At 45.1% G+C, this 20,608-nt stretch overlaps 1 protein-coding gene across 1 annotated transcript; it reads right to left on the bottom strand.

Moving 5' to 3' along the window:
- Positions 1-17,071: 17,071 nt before the first annotated feature.
- LOC133277178 (eukaryotic translation initiation factor 3 subunit B-like) lies at positions 17,072-17,788 on the bottom strand. Its single transcript, XM_061468804.1, has one exon. The coding sequence runs from the start codon at positions 17,753-17,755 to the stop codon at positions 17,072-17,074; it is 684 nt and encodes a 227-aa protein (XP_061324788.1). The 5' UTR covers positions 17,756-17,788.
- Between the last annotated feature and the right edge of the window lie 2,820 nt (positions 17,789-20,608).

Genomic DNA, 20,608 nt, shown 5'->3' with positions numbered 1-20,608 from the left:
AATGCTGCACACTGAGAACACGCTTTCTCCCACTCCCAAAATGCACCCTGGCTCTCAGCAAACACCCGCACTTCTAAGATGTTCAGGATGTTCAAGGCCTTTGTGCTCAACTAACTCCTCCGAGCCTAGCAGAGCCCAAACCTAAAACACAAGGTGACCAGCCTCTGCTTTTTACGTGAACTTTTCTCAGACTTCGTTCCCCCAACCATGCACTGCTCTGTCTCTGCGGCTGCAACAAAGACTATTTAAGCCACCTCCACTGCCCACCCAGCTGCCGGTGCAGCTTCACTCTGTACCTCTGGGGAGCCCCTGGCCCCTGTCTCTGCTGCCAGCCACATCCGGGGCTCCATGCCCACGGACCCACGGCCATGGTCAAGTGAGGGAAGGAAGCAGCTGGCTGCCAGTGCCAGGATTAGGGGCTGCGGGGAGGTGTCAGTAAACTCAGGGCTGGCTAATTCCCTCCTCTCACCAGCTGGGCTCCTCCAGGGGAAAGGAGACAAAGGGGAGCAAGAGGGGTATGCTGGGCTTGAACTAGGGCAGCACATGTTGAGTTTGCAACCATTACTGCTGTCCACCCGGGGGGAGGAAAAGAAAAACAACAGGGAAAAAAAGCATACCACCGTTGTGTTACTTACGGTTCAGCCTTACTGGCTGCAATTAAAATAATTTAAAATGCTCACTTTGCAGAAAATATTACAAAAGTACACACATTTTAAATAACTCCCTGTTTGCAGCCAGACTACTCACACCTCGTGCTGGGAAGTGGCAGGCAGAGGAAGGGCTGTACCATGCCAGAAAGAAACCCGAGCACTACAAACAGCTCCAGCAAATAAAGCTGCGTTGTTCAGCCTTGAAACTGGAGATGCAATGGGCCAAATCCAGTGGTAACACAGGCTGGGCCCACTTCATTACATCCATATGTGCTTATTCCAATCATTAAAATGGCCCACCATGCAAATTGAACAACTCTGCTAGCAGGCCTCTTTTGCCGCCAAAACAAACCAATCTACTTCAAAATCATAGAATTCATAGAATAGTTAGGGTTAGAAAGGACCTTAAGATCATCAAGTTCCATCACCCCTACAATGGGCATGGACACCTCACACTAAACCATGTCACCCAAGGCTCTGTCCAACCCAGCCTTGAACACTGCCAGGGATGGGGCATTCACAACTTCCTTGGGCAACTCATTCCAGTGCCTCACCACCCTCACAGTAAAGAACTTCCTCCTTATATCCAATCTAAACTTCCCCTATTGAGGTTTGAACCCGTTACCCCTTGTCCTATCATTACAGTCCCTAATGAAGAGTCCCTTCCCAGCATCCTTACAGGCCCCTTCAGAGACTGGAGGGCTGCTATTACACCTCCACGCACTAGGGCCAGTTGCCCTCCAGCTGCTGCTCTTGAAACAAATTGGCCTATTCAAAAAACAAAATCTAAGAAAGCTGGTATTACTTTGTGAGTGATGCACAAATACATTGCTGTGCTAATACAATTTGGATTAAAAATCCAACATTTCTCAGGCTAAAAAGCTGGGTTTGCAATAAAAATGTTTAAAATGTAGACGCTTTTTATTGCACCCTTTTATATTTCTTTCACAGTTTAAAAAGAATTAGAAAATTTTAAGGCCCAGAAACAACCTACCATGGTTAAACCTACCATGGTTAGAAATGAGATACTGAATTTGACTAAATTTTACTAAATAAAAATGAGATTACCAAAGGCCTAAACCAAAGAAATTAGGGAAATCTCATTACCATTAATCTCTGAAAAGTAGCCCTGTTAATTTTAACATGGCATATTACATTGAAGAAAAGACCAATTTGGCAGGTTAGTAAATGGTTAGAACAGTGATGCCACAGTCAGGGTATTTAGAACATGGGACTCAATTTGGGTGGCCAGGTCTACTGGAGGCTGGTGGAGCTGGTCTAAGGGGAAGAGCCGTTTTGGTTTTGGTTTGCCAGGCTGGTGAAGAAAGCTTTAAACTAGATGTGTTGGGGGAGGGGGGCATCATTCCATTCCAACACACCCAGTCAGTTGCCAGCACCTAAAATAAATGCTCGGAGCAACGTAGAGATATTTCAGCCACTCCAGCCAATGAGCTGGATTCATTTGGAGCTCAGCTCAGATGCATCTATGCAAATGCCCATAGCATGGGGAACAAACAAGAGGAATTAGAGATGTGTGCATGTCTATGGGGATGTAAAATAATTGGTATCACAGAAACAGGGTGGGATGGCTCCTATGACTGGAGTGTTGGAATGGAAGGTTACAGGCTCTTTATAAAAGACAGGCCTGGCAGGGGGGAGGGGGAGTTGTTATTTATGTTAGGAATAGGTTGGAGAGTATGGAATTCTCTCTGGGGACAGGTGATCAGTCAACACAGAGTTTGTGGGTCAGGGTTAAAGGGAGAACAGCTATGGGGGACATTATTGTGGGGATCTGTTACAGACCGCCTGATCAAGAGGACTCTGAGGATGAAGCGCTCCATAGATAGATAGAAACAGCCTCATGCTCAGAGGCCCTTGTTCTCATGGGGGACTTCAAACACCCTGATATCTGTTGGAGGGTCGGCACAGCCCAGCAAAAGTAATCCAGGAGGCTCCTTGACTGTGTAGAAGACAACGTCCCTCTGCAAGTAAGAGGGGCTGACAAGGAGAGGTGCCATGCTTGACCTCATGCTCACCAACAGGGAAGGGCTCATTGGAAAAGTGATGCTCCAGGACAGCCTTGGTTGTAGTGATCATGAGATGGTCGATTTCAAGATCCTCAGGACAGTGAGAAGAGTGTGCAGCAAGTTCCCTGCTCTAGACTTCAAGAGAGCAGACTTTGGCCTCTTCAGGAACCTGCTTAGTAAGGTTCCATGGGATATAGCCCTAGAGGGCGGGGGGGCCCAAGACTGTTGGTTGATATTCAAGGATCACCTGCTACAAGCTCAGGAGTGTTGCATTCCAAGCAGAAGGAAATGCAGCAGGAAGGCCTGGAGACATCCATGGATGCATAAAGAGCTGCTGAAGAAACTTTGAGGGAAAAAAGAGGCTTATAAAAGGTGGAAGCAAGGACAGGCGGCCTGGGAAGAATACAGAGATGTTGTCTGGGAAGCTAGCAACCAGGCTAGGAAACCTAAGGCCCAGTTAGAACTAAACTCGGCTAGGGATGTGAAAGATAACAGTAAGGGATTCTTTAGGTACGCTGCAAATAAAAGACAGATTAGGTACAACAATATGGGCCCTCTCCAGAAGTTGTCAGGAGAACTGGCTAGCCTGGATCTGGAGAAGGCTGAGGTTCCTAATGACTTCTTTGCCTCCGACTTCTCTGGCAAATGCTCTGACCACAGCACCCAAGTCTCGGAAGGCAGACGCAGGGACTGTGAGAATGAAGACCCTAGGCCTACTGTAGGAGAGGATCTGGTTCAAGATCATCTTAAGAACCTGGACGTGCACAAGTCCATGGGACCTGATGAAATCCATACACGGGCACTGAAAGAGCTGGCAAATGAAGTTGCTAAGCCACTGTCCATCATATGTTAAGAATAATGGCAGTCAGGTGAAGTTCCCAACGACTGGAAAAAGGGAAATATAACCCCCATTTTCAAAAAGGGGAAAGTGGATGACTCAGGGAGCTACAGACCAGTCAGTCTCACCTCTGTACCTGGCAAAATCTTGGAGCAGATTCTCCTGGAAGGCATGCCAAGGCACATGAAAATCAACAAGGTGGTTGGTGACAGCCAGCATGGCTTCACTAAGGGGAAATCCTGCCTGACCAATTTGGTGGCCTTCTATGATGAGGCTACAGAATTGATGATAGGGGAAAAGCAGTTGATGTCATCTACCTGGACTTGTGCAAAGCATTTAATACTGTCCCGCATGATATCCTTGTCTCTAAATTGGAGAGGCATCAATTTGATGGATGAACCACTTGGTGGATAAAGAACTGGCTGGATGGCTGCACACAAAGAGTTGTGATCAATGGTTCAGTGTCAGGCTGGAGACCTGTAATGAGTGGTGTCCCTCAGGGATTGGTGTTGGGACCAATCTTGTTCAACATCTGTGTTGGTGACTTGGACAGTGGGATTGAGTGCACCCTCAGCAAGTTTGCCGATGACACCAAGCTGTGTGGTTCGGTTGATACCCTGGAGGGAAGGAATGGCATCCACAGGGACCCTGACACACTTATGAGGTGGGCTGATGCCAATCTCATGAAGTTTAACCATAACTTGTGCAAGGTCCTACACCCAGGTCGGAGAAATCCCAGGCACACATACAGTTTGGGCAAAGAAGAGATTCAGAGCAGCCCTGTGGAGAAGGACTTCAGGGTGTTGGCTGATGAGAAAATGAACATGAGCCGGCAGTGTGCTCTTGCAGCCCAGAAAGCCAACCATATCCTGGGCTGCATCAAAAGGAGCGTGACCAACAGGTTGAAGGAGGTGATCCTGCCCCTCTACTCTGCTCTCATGAGACCTTACTTGGAGTATTGTGTACAGTTCTGGTGTCCTCAACATAAAAAGGACATGGAACTGTTAGAACAAGTCCAGAGGAGGCCATGAGAATGATCGGGGGCTGGAGCACCTCCCGCATGAAGATAGGCTGAGAAAGTTGGGGCTGTTCAGCCTGGAGAAGAGAAGGCTGAGTGGAGAACTCATAGCAGCCTTCCAGCATCTGAAGGGTGTGTGTAAGTATGCTGGGAAGAGACTCTTCATTAGGGACTGTAGTGATAGTACAAGGGGTAATGGATTCAATCTTAAACAGGGGAAGTTTAGATTGGATATAAGGAGGAAGTTCTTTACTGTGAGGGTGGTGAGGCACTGGAATGGGTTGCCCAAGGAAGTTGTGAATGCTCCATCCGTGGTGGTGTTCAAGGCCAGTTTGGACAGAGCCTTGGGTAGCATGGTTTAGTGTGAGGTGTCCCTGCCCATGGCAGGGGGATTGGAGCTAGATGATCTTAAGGTCCTTTCCAACCCTAACTATTCTATGATTCTATGAATTCTATAATAAACTGAGAAGGAAAATCTAAAGTATTTTACTGGAGTAATATTTCAGTGGGAAGATATATTCTAGATGTGGTGTGACACATCTAGCAACAATGGTTAGAGTGCTAATTCTACATTAATGCAATCAAAGGACTGTAGCAGAGTGAGAAAAATCACTTTCAAAAAGGAGATTAAAGTCATTAAAAATGGCTAATCCCTCAAATTGGGACTGTTCTAAAATAGAGACTCACATGGCTAGTGCAAATCTTTTGTCATTTGCACATAAGAGAATCAAAGCAACCATTAAAAGGGTAAGAAAATTCAATAAAAAGTTTAATTAGGAAAAAAAATAGCATTAAGGACGCTTCAGAATGTCAGTAGTCCTCAGGATTATGTGTGCGTCATGAAGCTTAAAGGGCCAAACTTGATAATCAAAGTGGTACAGTAATTTAGGAAGTTAATGTTCAGCACGTTTACAGGACTGCAAGCATTTATCATCATCACTGAGGAGCTAATTCCATCCTCAATGCATTCAATAAATGTATTTTTCCTTCTAATAAGAGCAATTTGGCCAAACTGTAGTATAAATCGTACTTCATTCTCTATTTATTTTCCAGGTAACAGCAGCCAAGTTCAGAAATAAACTCATGAAGCTAAAACAATAAAATTAAGTCTTAAAAAATGTGATCTCTCTTAGAAAAGAGGCAAACAGCACATCACAGACTGCCAGGAGTGATCAGCACTGCTGTCTCAGCATACACTGATGACACTGATATATTCATATTTCAGAGTTATTTTACTAATAGAAAGAATATCAACCAGACACAATCAAGTAGACACAATTTCAGTCCCTGCAAACACTTCTCTCTATCTCCCTGCTCAAAGCTACCTGCAAATATTATGTTCCCACCAAACTTGCTCAGCTGTCCAGTCACCCCCAACCCTGGGGTCAGTCACAAATGGCTTTGTGACTGGGGGTTTTGGTATGTGGCAAGTGGCCAAACATAATGCAGCCTTCCCACCTGGGAGACTCATTCTATAAGATGAATTTTCTCTTGTTGTGTTTCCTTTGGATTCTTGAGCTTGGAGAGAGAAGTCTATCACAGAAATGAAACTTCCTGCTAATTGTCATTTCCAATGCATGCTTTTGAAAACGTTGTTGTACATAGGAATAAAGTATGTGAAAAAGAAATCCTGGAGTGAGAAGCCTTAGTGAAATCTTAAAGGCAGTTGGATTTTCAGGATTTTCAGTTAACTTCAGGCTACCACAATCTGCCATGACTGCTCATGGGCAGGGGCTGCACATACCCAGGTCCCTCCTAGCCAGCTGCCTTTTCTCCTAAGAACAAAAGGTATGCACAGAGCCCCATTTGCTGGCCCACACCTGAAGTTTATCCTTTCCTAAACCCTCTGTTTACCAATGTAGAGCATCATTGGGTTCCCCTCCAGTGAAAAACCTCCCTTCTCTGTCTCTTCTGTGCATGTTCAGACAGCTCTTCTACAAGCCCTCCATACATCCCCCCATACTGTGGGCACATCACAACGTGGCCAGCGCTATATGGCAGCTAGCTTATTTCAGCTGGCTTGGGTGCAAACAGCAGCACAGACTGAGCACCACAGGGCTCAGAAGAAGCCACGCAACCTACCCAGGCATCAACAAAATATCCAGGGTTTGGCCAAAAAGGCAAGTTTGAGACTGCCCTACAAAACCCAGAAGGCATCTCCATACAGGACAATAAACCAAGGAGAGTAGATTTGAAAGGTGCTCTTATTCTCTCATGTTAAATCCTCTAGCTCAGAGCTAGTACACAAGAGATACAGATAAACTGACAAAAATTTAAAAAAAAAATTAGTTGTCAGAGGAAAGGTCTGATGTTGATTTAAGTTCGGACTCCTTGTTCTCTCTGAACCTTTCCATGGCACACAAGTTAAAAATGGTCAAAGCACTCACATTGCTTTAGGCTATTTTCCTGGGTTCAGCTGTAAGTTATTTTTCTCCTTCCTAGTAGCTGGTGCAGTGCTGTGTTTTGGCTTTAGCCTGAGTACAATGTTGGTAACACACTGATGTTTTTAGATGTTGCTAAGTAATGCTTACTCTGACCAAGGACTTTTCAGTCTCATGATCTGCCAGTGAGGAGGGGCATGGGAAGCCATGAGGAAGCAAAGACAAGACACCCCACCCTAACTAGCCAAAGGGGTATTCTATACAGTAGTACATCATGCCCAGTACAGAAACTGGAGTTGTTACCCAGAAGGCCCAGATTGCTGCTTGGGTCAGGCTGGGTAATGGTTGGTGGGTGGTGAGCAATTGTATTGTGCATCACTTGTGTTTCTTATTTTCTTTTCCTTTTCCCCCTTTAGTTTTATATTCTCTCCCCTTGTTATTTCCCTTATCATCATTATTATTGGTGGTAGCAGTAGCAGTTTTGTGTTATACCTTAGTTATTGGACTGTTCTTATCTCAACCCATAGGATTTACATTCTTTCGATTCTCCTCCCCATCCCTCTGGGAGTGGGGAGGGGGAAGAAGGGGGGGGAGTAAGCAAGCGGCTGCATGGTTCTGAGTTACCGGCTTGGCTTAAACCACAGCAGCTATTGAGAGTTGATGGAATTCTAGCATCCAAATAGTAAGTTACTTTTGAAAACAAGCTTGGCATCATAAGACACACTTCTGAACTGTGTTTCATCTCCTCATCTCCATAATAGAAAAAAAGCCATTTACTCTCAAGGGTAGATTGTAGGGCTTACTTCTGTGTAGCTGTGAAACCCCTGAAACTTCCATCCTCAGATGGAAGGCCTGATAAAAATGCTATCAATTTCAATTATTATTATTATCACAGATGCTTAACTATATAATAGAGAGATTGAGGACTGAGAAATATGCAGTACTGGTTACATCAAATTTTGCATTGCTGCACTATATATTATAGCCAAGGACAGATCCTTACGATGTATTATAGTAAGAACCTCACATGGCATACACTGCTCATTTACACTGCAGTGCTGATGTGAAATAATGTACATCAAGTTCACATAGCAAATGTGTTGTGTCAATATTTTCAGTACACTGTGACATCTTGTCCTGGGTTCAGCAGTAGCAGTCATGTTTTTTCCTTTGTGGTAGCTGGTGCAGTGCTGTGTTTTGACTTCCAGCCTGAGAACAGTGTTGGTGAAGCCGATGTTTTCGGTTGTTGCTAAGTGATGTTTACCCTGACCAAGGACTCTGTGAGGCTCATGCTCTGCCAGGGAGGAGGGGAAGCTGTGAGGAAGCAGAGATGGGGCGCCTGACCCGGGCTAGCCAGGGAGGTATTCCATACCACAGCACGTCATGCCCGGGGTGGGGGGTAACTGGGAGTCACCCGGAAGGACACGGGCTTCCGGGTGGGACTCGTTTCTTGGCCGGTGGTATCGTATTCTCTTCCCTTGTTATTTTCCCTTATCATTGTTGTAGTTGATGGTAGTGGTGGTGATTTGTGTTGTACATTGGTTGCTGGACTGTTCTTGTCTCAACCCGTGGGGGTTGCACTCTTTCGATCCTCCTCCCCATTCCTCCGGGAGTGGGGAAGGGGAGAGCCCCGGTGCGGGGGGGGGGGTGGGACAGACCTCAATTGTTGTCAGCTCGGCACCACTCACTGGGAGTGAGTGAACAAGTTGCCTGACTGGGTTTAAACCATGACACATCTTTTTACTTAAATTTTTTGCAGAGCATTTAGCAAGAAGGCATCCTGCAAGACAGATGTAAAAGAACAAAACCATATACAGCGTCACATGCACACATCACAAATGCAGTAGTCACACTGAGAGAATCCTACAAAATTAAAGTTTCAGCTATTGTCATACATACTGTACAACTTTCAAGCATAAGGAATGACAAAGCCCTTAGGAAAATAATCCTAGTAGAATAATTATTACTTGTAATAATTAGCTATAAAATTAGTTATAATAAATGGTAATATTAATTGCTAGTAGCATCTCTTCATATTATGTTAGCAAAAGCACAGACTTCATATGACCCTATTGGCTCACACAATTATATTCTGCACTTCTTCCTACTTGATGTCAACATTTATCATGATTTCAACACCTGATTATACAAAACAAATAGACAACATGCAGTGGTTAATAGCTTTGCCTGCTTCATTTTTTATCTAAACCTAAGGATACAAGTGGGGCGGTTGCAATGTTCTGAGCAGAGCCCAGAACAGATTTGTAGAGCTTGCCCTCATTGCCGCAGGACCAGGGCCACCCCAGCCCCTCCACTACCTCCTTTGCAGAGCCAAAGACCCATCCTGGAGTGGTGGAATGGAGGGGTGTGTTCCCTTCCTCATGTTTTGTTGCTACTAGCATGAAGGTTGCTTCCCATACAGCACAAACCCAAGCATCGAGACACTGAACCGCTTGTGGAGATGTGACCAGTGGAAGAGCTTTTCTGGTGGGATGAAATACATGAAATGAATTTCCTAGATTCATGATTTCCTCCCTCCCATCAGATCAGGCAGCTCTCAAGTACAGCAGGCACCTGTTCTCTGGCTGTTTTGCTGAGCACCCTCAGGCATGTGCAGTCAGGCAGACTTGGCTCAAGCTCCTTCACTGAGTTCATACCATTAACTGAGCATCAGACGTACAGACAAGCTGCTGTTTGGAGAAATTCAATGAATACAGAAGCCAAAATTAAAGAGAAAAATACTTTTCTCCATGATCTGACCAGATTGGTGTGATTTAATTTAATGCTTTACTGTGCTCGTTTCCATGTTTCTGAATTGTACTTTCAAGTGAAGATTACATCATCAATTACAAACCATTTAGCTCATTCATAAAATTCATTTAAGGGTCATATCCTGCATGGTGAGCAGGGAGACCTGGAAGCCAGCTCTGACAAGGACAGGCAGAGCTTTCCCACAGGATATTCACCTTGTGCAGAATCAAGTCAGCTCCTTCTGGTGGCATGGGCAGCAGTCTGGAGGAACAAGTGCCTTTAAAACTGGGGCAGTGGCAAACTAGGACAGGGAGAGTTTTGCCAAGCACTCTGCAATAAGCTGCTGCTACTGCTAAGACAAATGCATATCTGCTTCTGTGCTGGTAGACAATATCACAGCCAAAAGAAACACTTAAGAAGGGAGAAAACTGGGACCAGACCCCACAAATGCTCTGTGTCTTCTGGCTGGGGTCACCAAAAGTGACTGGATTGCTAGGGTGGCTTTCTATAGTTAGATGCTAATGCACATGCTAAGCAGTGACCTGACCTCTAGGAAAATGGGTTTGCAGTCCTTGTCTTCAGCATATGAAAAGTACTTTCCCAAGAACAAACTTCTGCTTTTTTTCCATCAGTGCTCAGTAGAAGAGATATCAATTGCCATGTTCCAAACCTGAGAAAAGCCTCATGTTTCAAACCTTAGCCCTGCACAGGACTTTACTGCCAAGCCTTCCAGCCAGAGGAATTTAAAGCTGGTCATATTATTAGAGCAAGTTGCAGGGGAAAATTAAACCAGCTTGTTAAGTTAGAAAGAGTAGCCTGTTCCAGACTCATTTTCATCTAGGTCAGAAAATTTATGAACTTAATGTGTTGACATTCATGATGAATAGACCTAATGCTAAAAAACACATTGGCTGAAATTACTCAGCAATAAACAAACAGTAAAAAACAACATCCAGGGTTCAATGACAACTCATGTGACTGCACGAAGAGCTGCAGTGACAGCTAAGGTCTGTTCCCCAGGGCTCACGCCCACTCTGGTACAGCCCAAGGAGGGATCCTGCACCAAACCACACCCATTCAGGCTGCAGGGGATGACCCCAGTGGCGCCCACTCCACAGCACCACAAGGACACAGTACACCAGGTAGCCCTCTCCTGCAGGCACCAGGCAGTGAGATCAGCCCACACTATGCCCCATCTCCTGTACCACAAGCCTGCAGAAAGACTTTCTGAGGCTCTCTAAATTCTCTAGGGGATGTCAGATAGCACCCACCACACTCAGGAGAAAGGCTCCCATAGGGATGATGCTCATCAGTGCAGGCAGATGGGCAGGGGGAGGACAGCTTGGGAACCAAAGCGAATCCAACCAGGACACAAGACCCCCTCCTGCCCTGTGTGTTCCTGCCAAGGGACACACAGAACCCTGCAGGAACCTACCTGCCAGACACAGCTGCACTTCCCACCTCAGCTACAGGTACCACACTGCCCATGTACTGCAACAGGATGGCAATTTCCTTACATTTCCCTAAAAGCAAAGGTGTCTTTGTCCTGAATTAAGAGTCTTAGGTGCCAATTGTCTGTATTCAGATAGCTCTAGTTTAATCAACAATGTAGGTTTCCTTCTGCCTGCATGTGTGTGGTTGGTTTGTTACCTCCCACAAATGTGAATTGTACAATTTATTCTAGTTAGTAACTGTCTCAGTGCCTTGACCACAGATACATGAGAGAATGAATTTATAATGAGGAAAGGTGCAGGGCACAGTTATTTGCTTAAACGGGATTGAAATTAGGGTTGGAGTGTACATTGAATCATCCCAATTTATCCCTGAAGAGAAGGAGGAACAGCAAATGTCTTGGCACCTGCAAACAAACTGTATCTTTCCCACCGTCTCTCTCAAAGAGCACTCCTTCCATTTGAGAGCAGCCTCACACAAACACTGTCACTGATATCAGAGAATTAAATGAAATAAAGGGAAAAGCTATTGATGTGGACTATTGTACAAGGGGGTTAGGTGAATTGTACAGGGGGGTTGTACAAGGGGGTATTTCTTAAGTTACATAGCTTGATTAACAGATATATCGCTCAGCAAATACCTATCGTGCAGTACCAGAACATAACCTCCTAATAAGGAAAACAGTTACTTAAGTTTCAGCAAAAACCATTTGGACATAGACCAGACTCATCCAAGCTCCTAAAGAGCATGCGTGAGGACCAAGGGTGAAAAGTTCAGGCCCGAGGAAAACTCGTTTACTTCATCTGAAGACCCCTGCCCACGACCACCAGGAGGCACTGTGCATGTGCAAAGGACCTTTGAGCTCATTATAATACGAAGCTGGGATAGGACATAAATATGTATAGACGTATTGTGTAACCTAATGCATATGTAGTACTTTAGAGGATAAATGTAGAGGAAAACGAAACTGAGGTGTGCATGACTTTGGAGGAGTATCCCCCATGCACCTTCAGCTGAATAAATGCATACCTACTTTACAACTTTAACGAGTTGTGGAGTCTATTCCGATATCACTATAGTCAATAGATTTCTCTCTAGCTCTATCTACATGATGAGGACTGGCTATGCTTACAGAAATGTAGATGGTAATGTTACAGACTAAGCAAAAAAGCTTTACAGATACAAAAAGCTTTCAGCTTTCTATAGTAGAGTCTGCTAAATTAAAAAGTGTGTGGAAGCTAAGGTGGGTGTTTGGGGTGTGGGCATATTCCCTGCACAGGAAAAAAAGGTAAAAAAATCAAAACTGCAACAGCAAAACACAAAAAAAAAACAACAAACAAACAGTCTTGGGGAAATCAGGCATCAGAGGTTTAATAGACACACACGCACCTCCAGAACCAGAGCTGTTCAAGAAAACATCTCCAGCTGCAAACATGTGCCCCCTCCCCACCCCAGGTAAATTAATATTTTTGTTGCTGTTTTTCTCCAGATATGAAAAGGTTTTGTACTTGCGCCTAGATCTCTGGTGTGGGGTGTCTCACACGCACAGAAACCTCATGTACGGTGTGGCAGAGAAGAGTTACAAAAACTACTGAAATGCAACTGGCAGATACCTGGAAGAAACTCCATCCTGTTTCTACTGTCATAAAGAGCAAAGCAGTGACTTTAAGCTGCATAAGCTCAAACTCTGACCGTCTAAAAGAGTAAATATTGTCAATAAGCTGGTCATAATTAGGCAATGTAAATTTGGGGGGGTTAAAAATTATTGTTTTCATAAACAACACAAAAAGTTTTAAAGCTCAGACCAGCTTCACTTCCCAAACCCGTACCATCCTAGATACCCCCAAATACTGAAAATCCCTTGCCCCTCCGCAAATCCATTTAGTTTTGGCATGTCCCTTTTCCAGGCCGAGAGCTGCAGTTCTCTGCCCAGACAGAACCACAGCCTGGGCAACTCTGGTGTCTCCAACAGGAGAGTGCCAGAACAAGGCACCCCAGATACACATTCACATTTTATTATTTTTTTTGTTTGTCAAGGCTTTTCTATTATTTTAATTCTGGTCAATAAGGCAAAAAAAATCAGGATAAAACAATTTTCTGACCCCAGATAATCATAGAATCATACAATAGTTAGGATTGGAAAGGACCTTAAGATCATCAAGTTCCAACCCCCCTGCCATGGGCAGGGACACCTCACACTAAACCATATCACCCAAGGCCTCATCCAACCTGGTCTTGAACACTGCCAGGGATGGAGCATTCACAACCTCCCTGGGCAACCTATTCCAGTGCCACACCACCCTAACAGGAAAGAATTTCCTCCTTATATCCAATCTAAACTTCTCCTATTTAAGTTTTAACCCATTGCCCCTTGTCCTATCACTACAGTCCCTAATGAAGAGTCCCTCCCCAGCATCCCTATAGGCCCCCTATAACCTGGACTGCTGTCTGAAAGAGTATCTTCAGCTCATCTCACCCTTGTATAAACAAACAAAAATGGAGAAGTGATTGGTTTGAATGAAAATTCAGTAACTGCTCCCTCCCATCTTTAGCCAGAATTACTTGTGAAATTGAACTCCACTTCCTCCATCTCATATTCAGTTTGGCACATGAAAGTACAAGTACTAAGAGTTATGATAGTACCAACCTCAGTTCCCCATCAACACCAAATCATCTGTCTGTATTTAAAATAGGAGTTCAACGTCTTCTGTTGAAACATGGAAACTCCACCTCAGTCATAGAGCATCTGAGTATAAAACTAATCTTCTGAGTAGTAAATATTAGACTGACATACAGCAGTAACTGTATGATTTCAAACAATTCACTTTAGAGTTTGGGTTCCTGGATTTCTAGGAGCTGACTGTTAAAGACACATCAGGCTGTATCTTTGGATTTTCCAAGAACATAACCATGGTCCTAGACCTCCTGGCTACCTGACATCAGAAAGGTTGCAACATCTACCCTGCAGTCACTGTACATAGGCTTAAGAGTGACTCCATGTTAATTCAGTTCTTTGGCTGGAATTAAGACACTGGATCTGATTTGATTTTTTTTTTTTTTTTACTGTGTTACTTTCAATCAAAAAAAAACATTTTCCAGTGGGTGGTGCCTAACAAAATATGAAGCAGAGGTGTGAGCACAAAGGAAAGAGACATTATAAATGCACAGAAATACACCGTGTCAACACATACCAGCTTCCCAATACATACAAAATTATTTATAGATAGAGTCTACCACCTGGGTTAAGCCATTATTAAAATCAAGCAGAAAAAAAATAGGAGAGGGAGGGAAAAGATGAAAAAACACTACAGCAAGAATCATTAAAGCTCATCAAAAGTGCATTAGAGAACACCTGATAAGATACTCTGAACTTTAATGATCCTTACGCTATACCATATTAATGCAGATGTTATCTAAACTCATGGAAACAAAATTTTCCATTCACACATTTCCCTAAAACAGGCGTTGGGAAAGAAACCTCTCTCAAAACTATGAGTTGCCAGCACTTTTTTTTCTGTCTCCAGAAGCAAATAAATAAAATAATGCCTCTGAATCTGTGTGTGTTGTTGATTACAAACCTCAAACAAGTACTCTGACTTTGGGATGCTTGTTGGCATTCACTGACAACATGTTACAGTTAAAATGGATGATGGTAAACCAATATTAATAAAAAGGCTGTGATTGCGTTGGCTTAAATTGGACTACTATTGCTACTAAGATCAATTTTACCGGCAGCCTTAAACCCTTGCAATTTCCCCCCCTTTCTGTTACAAGGGAGACACATGAATGACAGAATTGATAGTGTGACTGTTATAAGGTGCTAAGTTCCAGGTTATGGCAAGAACAGCTTAGTTGTCTGAACTGAACTGAAATGGAGGTAAAAAAAAATAATTCTAGGCATTGCTTAAGTCCTATGTTCCTCCTTTACAGAGACTGCAAATCATGTCAAGTTCTGCATAAATAGGTTTTGTGGGGGTATTAGAGGGTGAATTACTGTCATCTAGGTGCTAGTGATTAGTAAAGCAAGGACTATCAAACCCATTTTGCCAAAATCCAATGTGAACTGCTGCTCTCAAAGAAAGGTCACCCAGTCAAGAACACTTCATAACAGAAGTGATGAAACAAAACAAAAAAAAAAACCTCAAAAACACACATAAATTCTTACAAAGGAGTGGTTTAGAAATACAAGTCACCCCTAAAGACCATTCCCTTATTGCTATTTGAAAGCTGAAAAGAAATCTTCCTAAACAAGGAGCTGAAAAGGTTTGCAGCTTCTAGAAATAAGGGAAGCAGGAATTATTTTTAGTGCAGCTGAGAGGCCAGGCATATTTCAGGCAATCTTGCAGAGCCTGCTTCTATACCATGTGGGACATACAAACCCACAAACTACGAAAGAACCCAAATCAGTATTGTTTTTTTTTAACTGACATCTATTATCCCTCATCTGAGAAAATTTACACGTGTATCCAGAAGCTCAATAAACTAAGCTCAGAGCTAAAACTCTAGGATTAACTCTTTCTGCATCAGAAGAAATGCCATCTTTTAAGTTAACAAACTGCTAATATATTCTATTTTATATTCAGTGCTGAGACAAGAGGGGCACAAAATCACAAAACAGAATATATAAACCTTTAGAATCAGTTTTGAGTAATGTTAAGTTTGATGGCATTGTAACAGTAGCAATGGAAAATTACTGAGTTGCATGATACACATCCAAAATCTGGAAAAACTAGTAAAATACTAAAATGAGCTGTGCTGTCGTCCCAGCAATACCAGAGAGGAACAGATGATGGTAACATGCTGGGGCTTGTCCTATGCCTACAGAGTGTCTTTGGAAAAAGATGTCTCTGGATCTGATGGCACAGCCACAGAAAATGCAGCTATTCAACTCCCCAAGCACAGCAGCTACACCAACCCCAACAACAGACACTGTAGCCACTCCAACCCCAGTAATAGATGCTGCAGCTAAACCAAAGGACCAATCCGTGACAATATCAGTTGCCCCTATAAGCAAGGGGAAAAGCATACGAGAGCCACAAAGAGCAACTTGTGCAGTGAAGAAAGAAGACACAATACACATACTACAGGGGACAGCATCTGAAAAAGAGTTATTAATACAGGAATCAGAGGAAAAGGAAGAAGAAGAGGTAAGTTCTCAATCCCAGACCTCAACCGAGCTGTGGAATATGCAAAAAACATTTCAGCCGTCATCCAGGGGAGCACATCGTCACCTGGTTGCTCCTATGCTGGAACAATGGGGCCGATGGTCACAAAGTAGAAGGTAGGGAAGCCAAGCAGCTGGGATCACTTGCTAGGGAAGGGGGAATCAACAATGTGATTGCAAAAGAGAAACCAGACCTCAGCCTTTGGAGGTGGTTCTTGGCAGCTGTGAAGGAAAGGTTTTCCTACAAGGATGATGTTATGTGTCCCTCAGACAAGGGGACCACGTTAGAGAGAGACCTCCAATACCTGAGGGAGTCACATAATCTAGAGATGATCTATCATAAGCCAGATGCCAGGAATGCACCCATAAATCCATATGAAGTCGAATGTACATGACTCGTGGCGGAATCTTACATGGAGTGTGCCACCATCATATGCCCACTCATTGGCATCAGTGACCTGGAGTGAGGCAGCACCACAAAACTGGTGAGTCATCAACTTGAGAGATCAAAGACAATCTCACCCCTTCCATTATTTCAGCTGTGGAAAAACTCCTGTCCCAGGAGGACAAAAAATTGAAAGAAGATGACGTTGGGAACTCCATACAGCTGCCTTCCATCTCCGACACTTCCAAAGCACTGGAGGGGCTCAGTGGACTAGATGCTTGCTCATACTGTCCCACACACCCTGCCACTCATCACTGTCCAGCCTTGGGGAAAACCTCTTGGTCCTCCTATATTGTTGTCTAACCCTAGACAAGACCCAAACCCTACTCTCCTTAACTTTCGAGATCAGACAAAACGGTCATGGGTAAAACACACTGTGTATGTGTGCCCCATCACAATCAGCAGGCAGGTCCCAAGGGTACCCAAAGGCCATTCAAAACCTTCAGAACTCTCAAATGATGCTGCTGTACTTGTCACTGGGGCTGGTGTAGCTGCTGTGCTTGCTGGCTCTCTCACCACCAGCTTCTCTTTTTCTGAGTCCAGATCTTCCTCCTCTGACTTGCTGGGAAATGCTGCATGGTCTCCAGCATCCTCCGCTTGTCCCGGGTACCCGAGGCTGGACCCAGAGGCTCCCAAAGGTGGTATCTTGCTCTCTGCATCCTCCTGGGGCTCGGGCTCGCAGGGCTCGGTGGGCGGCTGTCGGGGGATGCTCTCGGGCGCCGTGGGGCTGGGCTCGGCTGCGGGGCCCGGTTCTTCCGCCACCTCCTCCCGCTGCTCGGCAGCAGCCTTCTTCCCCTCCTCGACCGCCCCGACCTCCTCCAGCGTCAGCCGCTCCCTCCCGGCCTCCGGCCCCGCTCCCTCCGCCGCTTGGTCACCGGGGCCGCTCTCCCGGGACACTTCGGCTGACGCCAGCTCCCGGGGCCGCTCCCCCTCGGCTCCCTGCAGCCTCATGAAGACGGAGGCGAGGACGAGGGCCAGGACGGTGAAGAGCAGCGGGACGGCCAGGTACAAGCCCACAGCCACGTCCATCCCGCCGTGCTGCTGGAGCCCGCCTGTATTACAAGTCATTACCGTAAAGCACAGTGAAACAAGGACCTTAGCCCAAGGCCCCCATCTGATAAACACTAACACAGCAAATACCAGCTCTAAGTAAGGTATGACATGCTGAAACTATGAGATCAAAAGCAACAACTTTGAGAGCCAATAAATCAGCATTGTGAGGAGCGGCTATTAATCTGAAACAATAAATACTTATCACAAATACGATTAGACACACAGTGGTCAGATCTGTAGTTATCTCAACCCTTCCTGCCCCAAGTTGGGTGCCAAAAAGAACTGTTGTGGTTTAAGCCAAGTGGTTTGGAGAAACAAATGTGTGAACTGCAGAATAACAGTCAAGGATGATCCTCCCAAGAAAGTTGCTGCTCCAGTCTTTGGTGAGCAGCTTCCCATATGGAGTTGAAGAGCTCGTTTTACTCCAAATCCTGTGATAAGGAATTCTAATCCCTTTCTACAAGACCTAGGTGTACAATCTTATGATCACTATTAGAGGGGCCTTGCCTCCAGCCAGGTGGAGGTGGAGGAGAGAGACAATTGGGTTTATTGGATTGTATGGATCAGACAGCCTGGCACATCAGTCCCACAGCAGTATAAGGCTCTAGTAGAATCTGGTGCACAGTGTACCCTGATGTCATCAAGCTATCAAGGGGTGGAACCCATTTGCATTCCTGGAGTGACAGGAGGATCCCAAGAGATGACTGTACTGGAGGCTGAAATCAGCCTGACTGGGAAGGAGTAGCAAAAGCACCCTAATGTGACTGGTCCAAAGGCTCCATTCATCCTTGGCATAGACTATCCTTCTGCTGTGGGGTTGCTGAAGGTCACAGTTTGTTTTTACTTGTAGGGATGTCAGGACACTTGGAATTGACTGCCCCAGGATCAAGCTCCAGAACACCTGCAATACATTGATGATATTATCATGTGGGGAGATACAGCAGAAGTAGTTCTGGAGAAAGGGAGGAAAATAATTCAAATCCTGCCGAAGGCCAGTTTTGCCATAAAATGGAGTAAGGTCAAGGGACCTGCACAGAGAATTCAATTTATGGGGATAAAATGGCATGATGGATGTCACCATATCCCCACAGATGTAATCAGCAAGATAACAGCAGTGTCCACCAACTAATAAGAAAGAAACACAAGCTTTGTGTTTGGGGTGTTTTTGGGTGTTGTGGGGTTCTGGAAAATGCACATCCCAAATTACAGTCTGATTGGAAGCTCTCTCTATCACATGACCCAGAAGAAGAATGATTTCAAATAAGGCCCTGAGAAACAGCAAGCCTTTGAACAAATTAAATGAGAGACAGTTCATGTAGTAGCCCTTGGACCAGTCCAGAACAGGCAAGATGTAAAAAATGTGCTTTACACCACAGCCGGGGAGAATGGTCCTACCTGGAGCCTCTGGCAGAAAACTCCAGAAGAGACTCAAGGTCGACCCCTTGGCTTTTGGGGTCAGGGATACAGAGGATCTGAGGCCAGCTATACCCCAAATGAAGAAGAGATACTGGCAGCCTATGAAGGGGTTCAAGCTGCTTCAGAAGTGACCTGCACTGAAGCACAGCTCCTCCTAGCACCCTGGTTGCCTGTGCTGGGCTGGATGTTCAAAGGAAGGGTCTCCTCTACACATGGAATCATAGAATCATTGAATAATTAGGGTTGGAAAGGACCTTGAGATCATCTAGTTCCAACCCCCTGCTATGGGCAGGCACATCTCGCACTGAACCATGTCACTCAAGACTCCATACATCCTGGCCTTGAACACTGCCACGGATGGAGCATTCTCAACTTCCTTGGGCAACCCATTCCAGTGCCTCACCACCCACACAGTAAAGAACTTCTTCCTTACATCTAACCTAAACTTCTGTTTAAGTTTAAACCCATAAACTTCATGGAGTAAGTGGGCTGCACTAATTACACAATGAGCTTGAATAGGAAATCCCAGTCTTCCAGGCATTCTGGAAGTCATCATGGACTGGCCAGAGGGCAAAGATTTTGGAATGTCACCAGAGGAAGAGGTGATGTGTGCTGAAGAGGCCCCACCATACAATAAACCGTCAGAAAGTGAAAAGCAGTATGCCTTGTTTACTGATGGGTCCTGCTGTATTCTGGGAAAGCATTGGAGATGGAAGGCAGCTGTATGAAGACCCTACGACAATTTGCAAAAACTGCTGAAGGCAAGGGTGAATGGAGTCACTTTGCTGAGGTGAAAGCCATCCAACTGGCCTTGGACATTGATGAATGAGAAAAATGGCCAGTATCTCTCTCCTGACTCATGGATGGTGGCAAATGCCCTGTGGGGGCATTTCTGAACATGAAAAATAGTGACAAAATGTTTAAACCTCAAGGTTTAAGTGGCTGAACAGCAGACCTCTAGTTTTCTAAATTTCCAGATAGTCACAAATCCTGCTAAAATAAAAGGCACTGAAGGAAAGCTGAGCCCCCTTCATGGCATTTAGAGTTAAACAGGGTGTGGATGCCTGAAGTCCTGAACTTTGAAAATTCTGGGCTACCTATTTGCAATTGTAGGCACATTTCCTGAGCAAATTGTGTTGTGACGACTGAACCTTGGCAAATGTCACTTGAGCAGGGTGCAGACAGCAGAAGAAGAGCCGTTGTTCCTGGGCCCCAGAGGGAGGAGGCACCACCAAGGCAGATGGGGACTGCGCTAATGTGGCACCTCCCCAGGGCAGCCCCCAGTGCATGGCCTCCCGCAGGCTGCCACTCTCCCTGGGGACAACCCAGGGATGGGGATCTGCAGAACCACCTGCCTCCCCGAGGTGCCACAGGGTCCACCCCACACTGCATGGCATGTCACATGGTGCCACG

This window comes from Pezoporus flaviventris, unplaced genomic scaffold (genome assembly GCF_033815535.1).
Source record: "Pezoporus flaviventris isolate CSIRO_AGI_PZ_B2104156 unplaced genomic scaffold, CSIRO_AGI_Pfla_v1 ptg000052l, whole genome shotgun sequence".
NCBI lineage: Eukaryota > Metazoa > Chordata > Aves > Psittaciformes > Psittacidae > Pezoporus > Pezoporus flaviventris.
The sequence above is the reverse complement of the archived record's forward strand: the minus strand, read 5'-3'. Positions and strand labels throughout refer to the sequence as shown.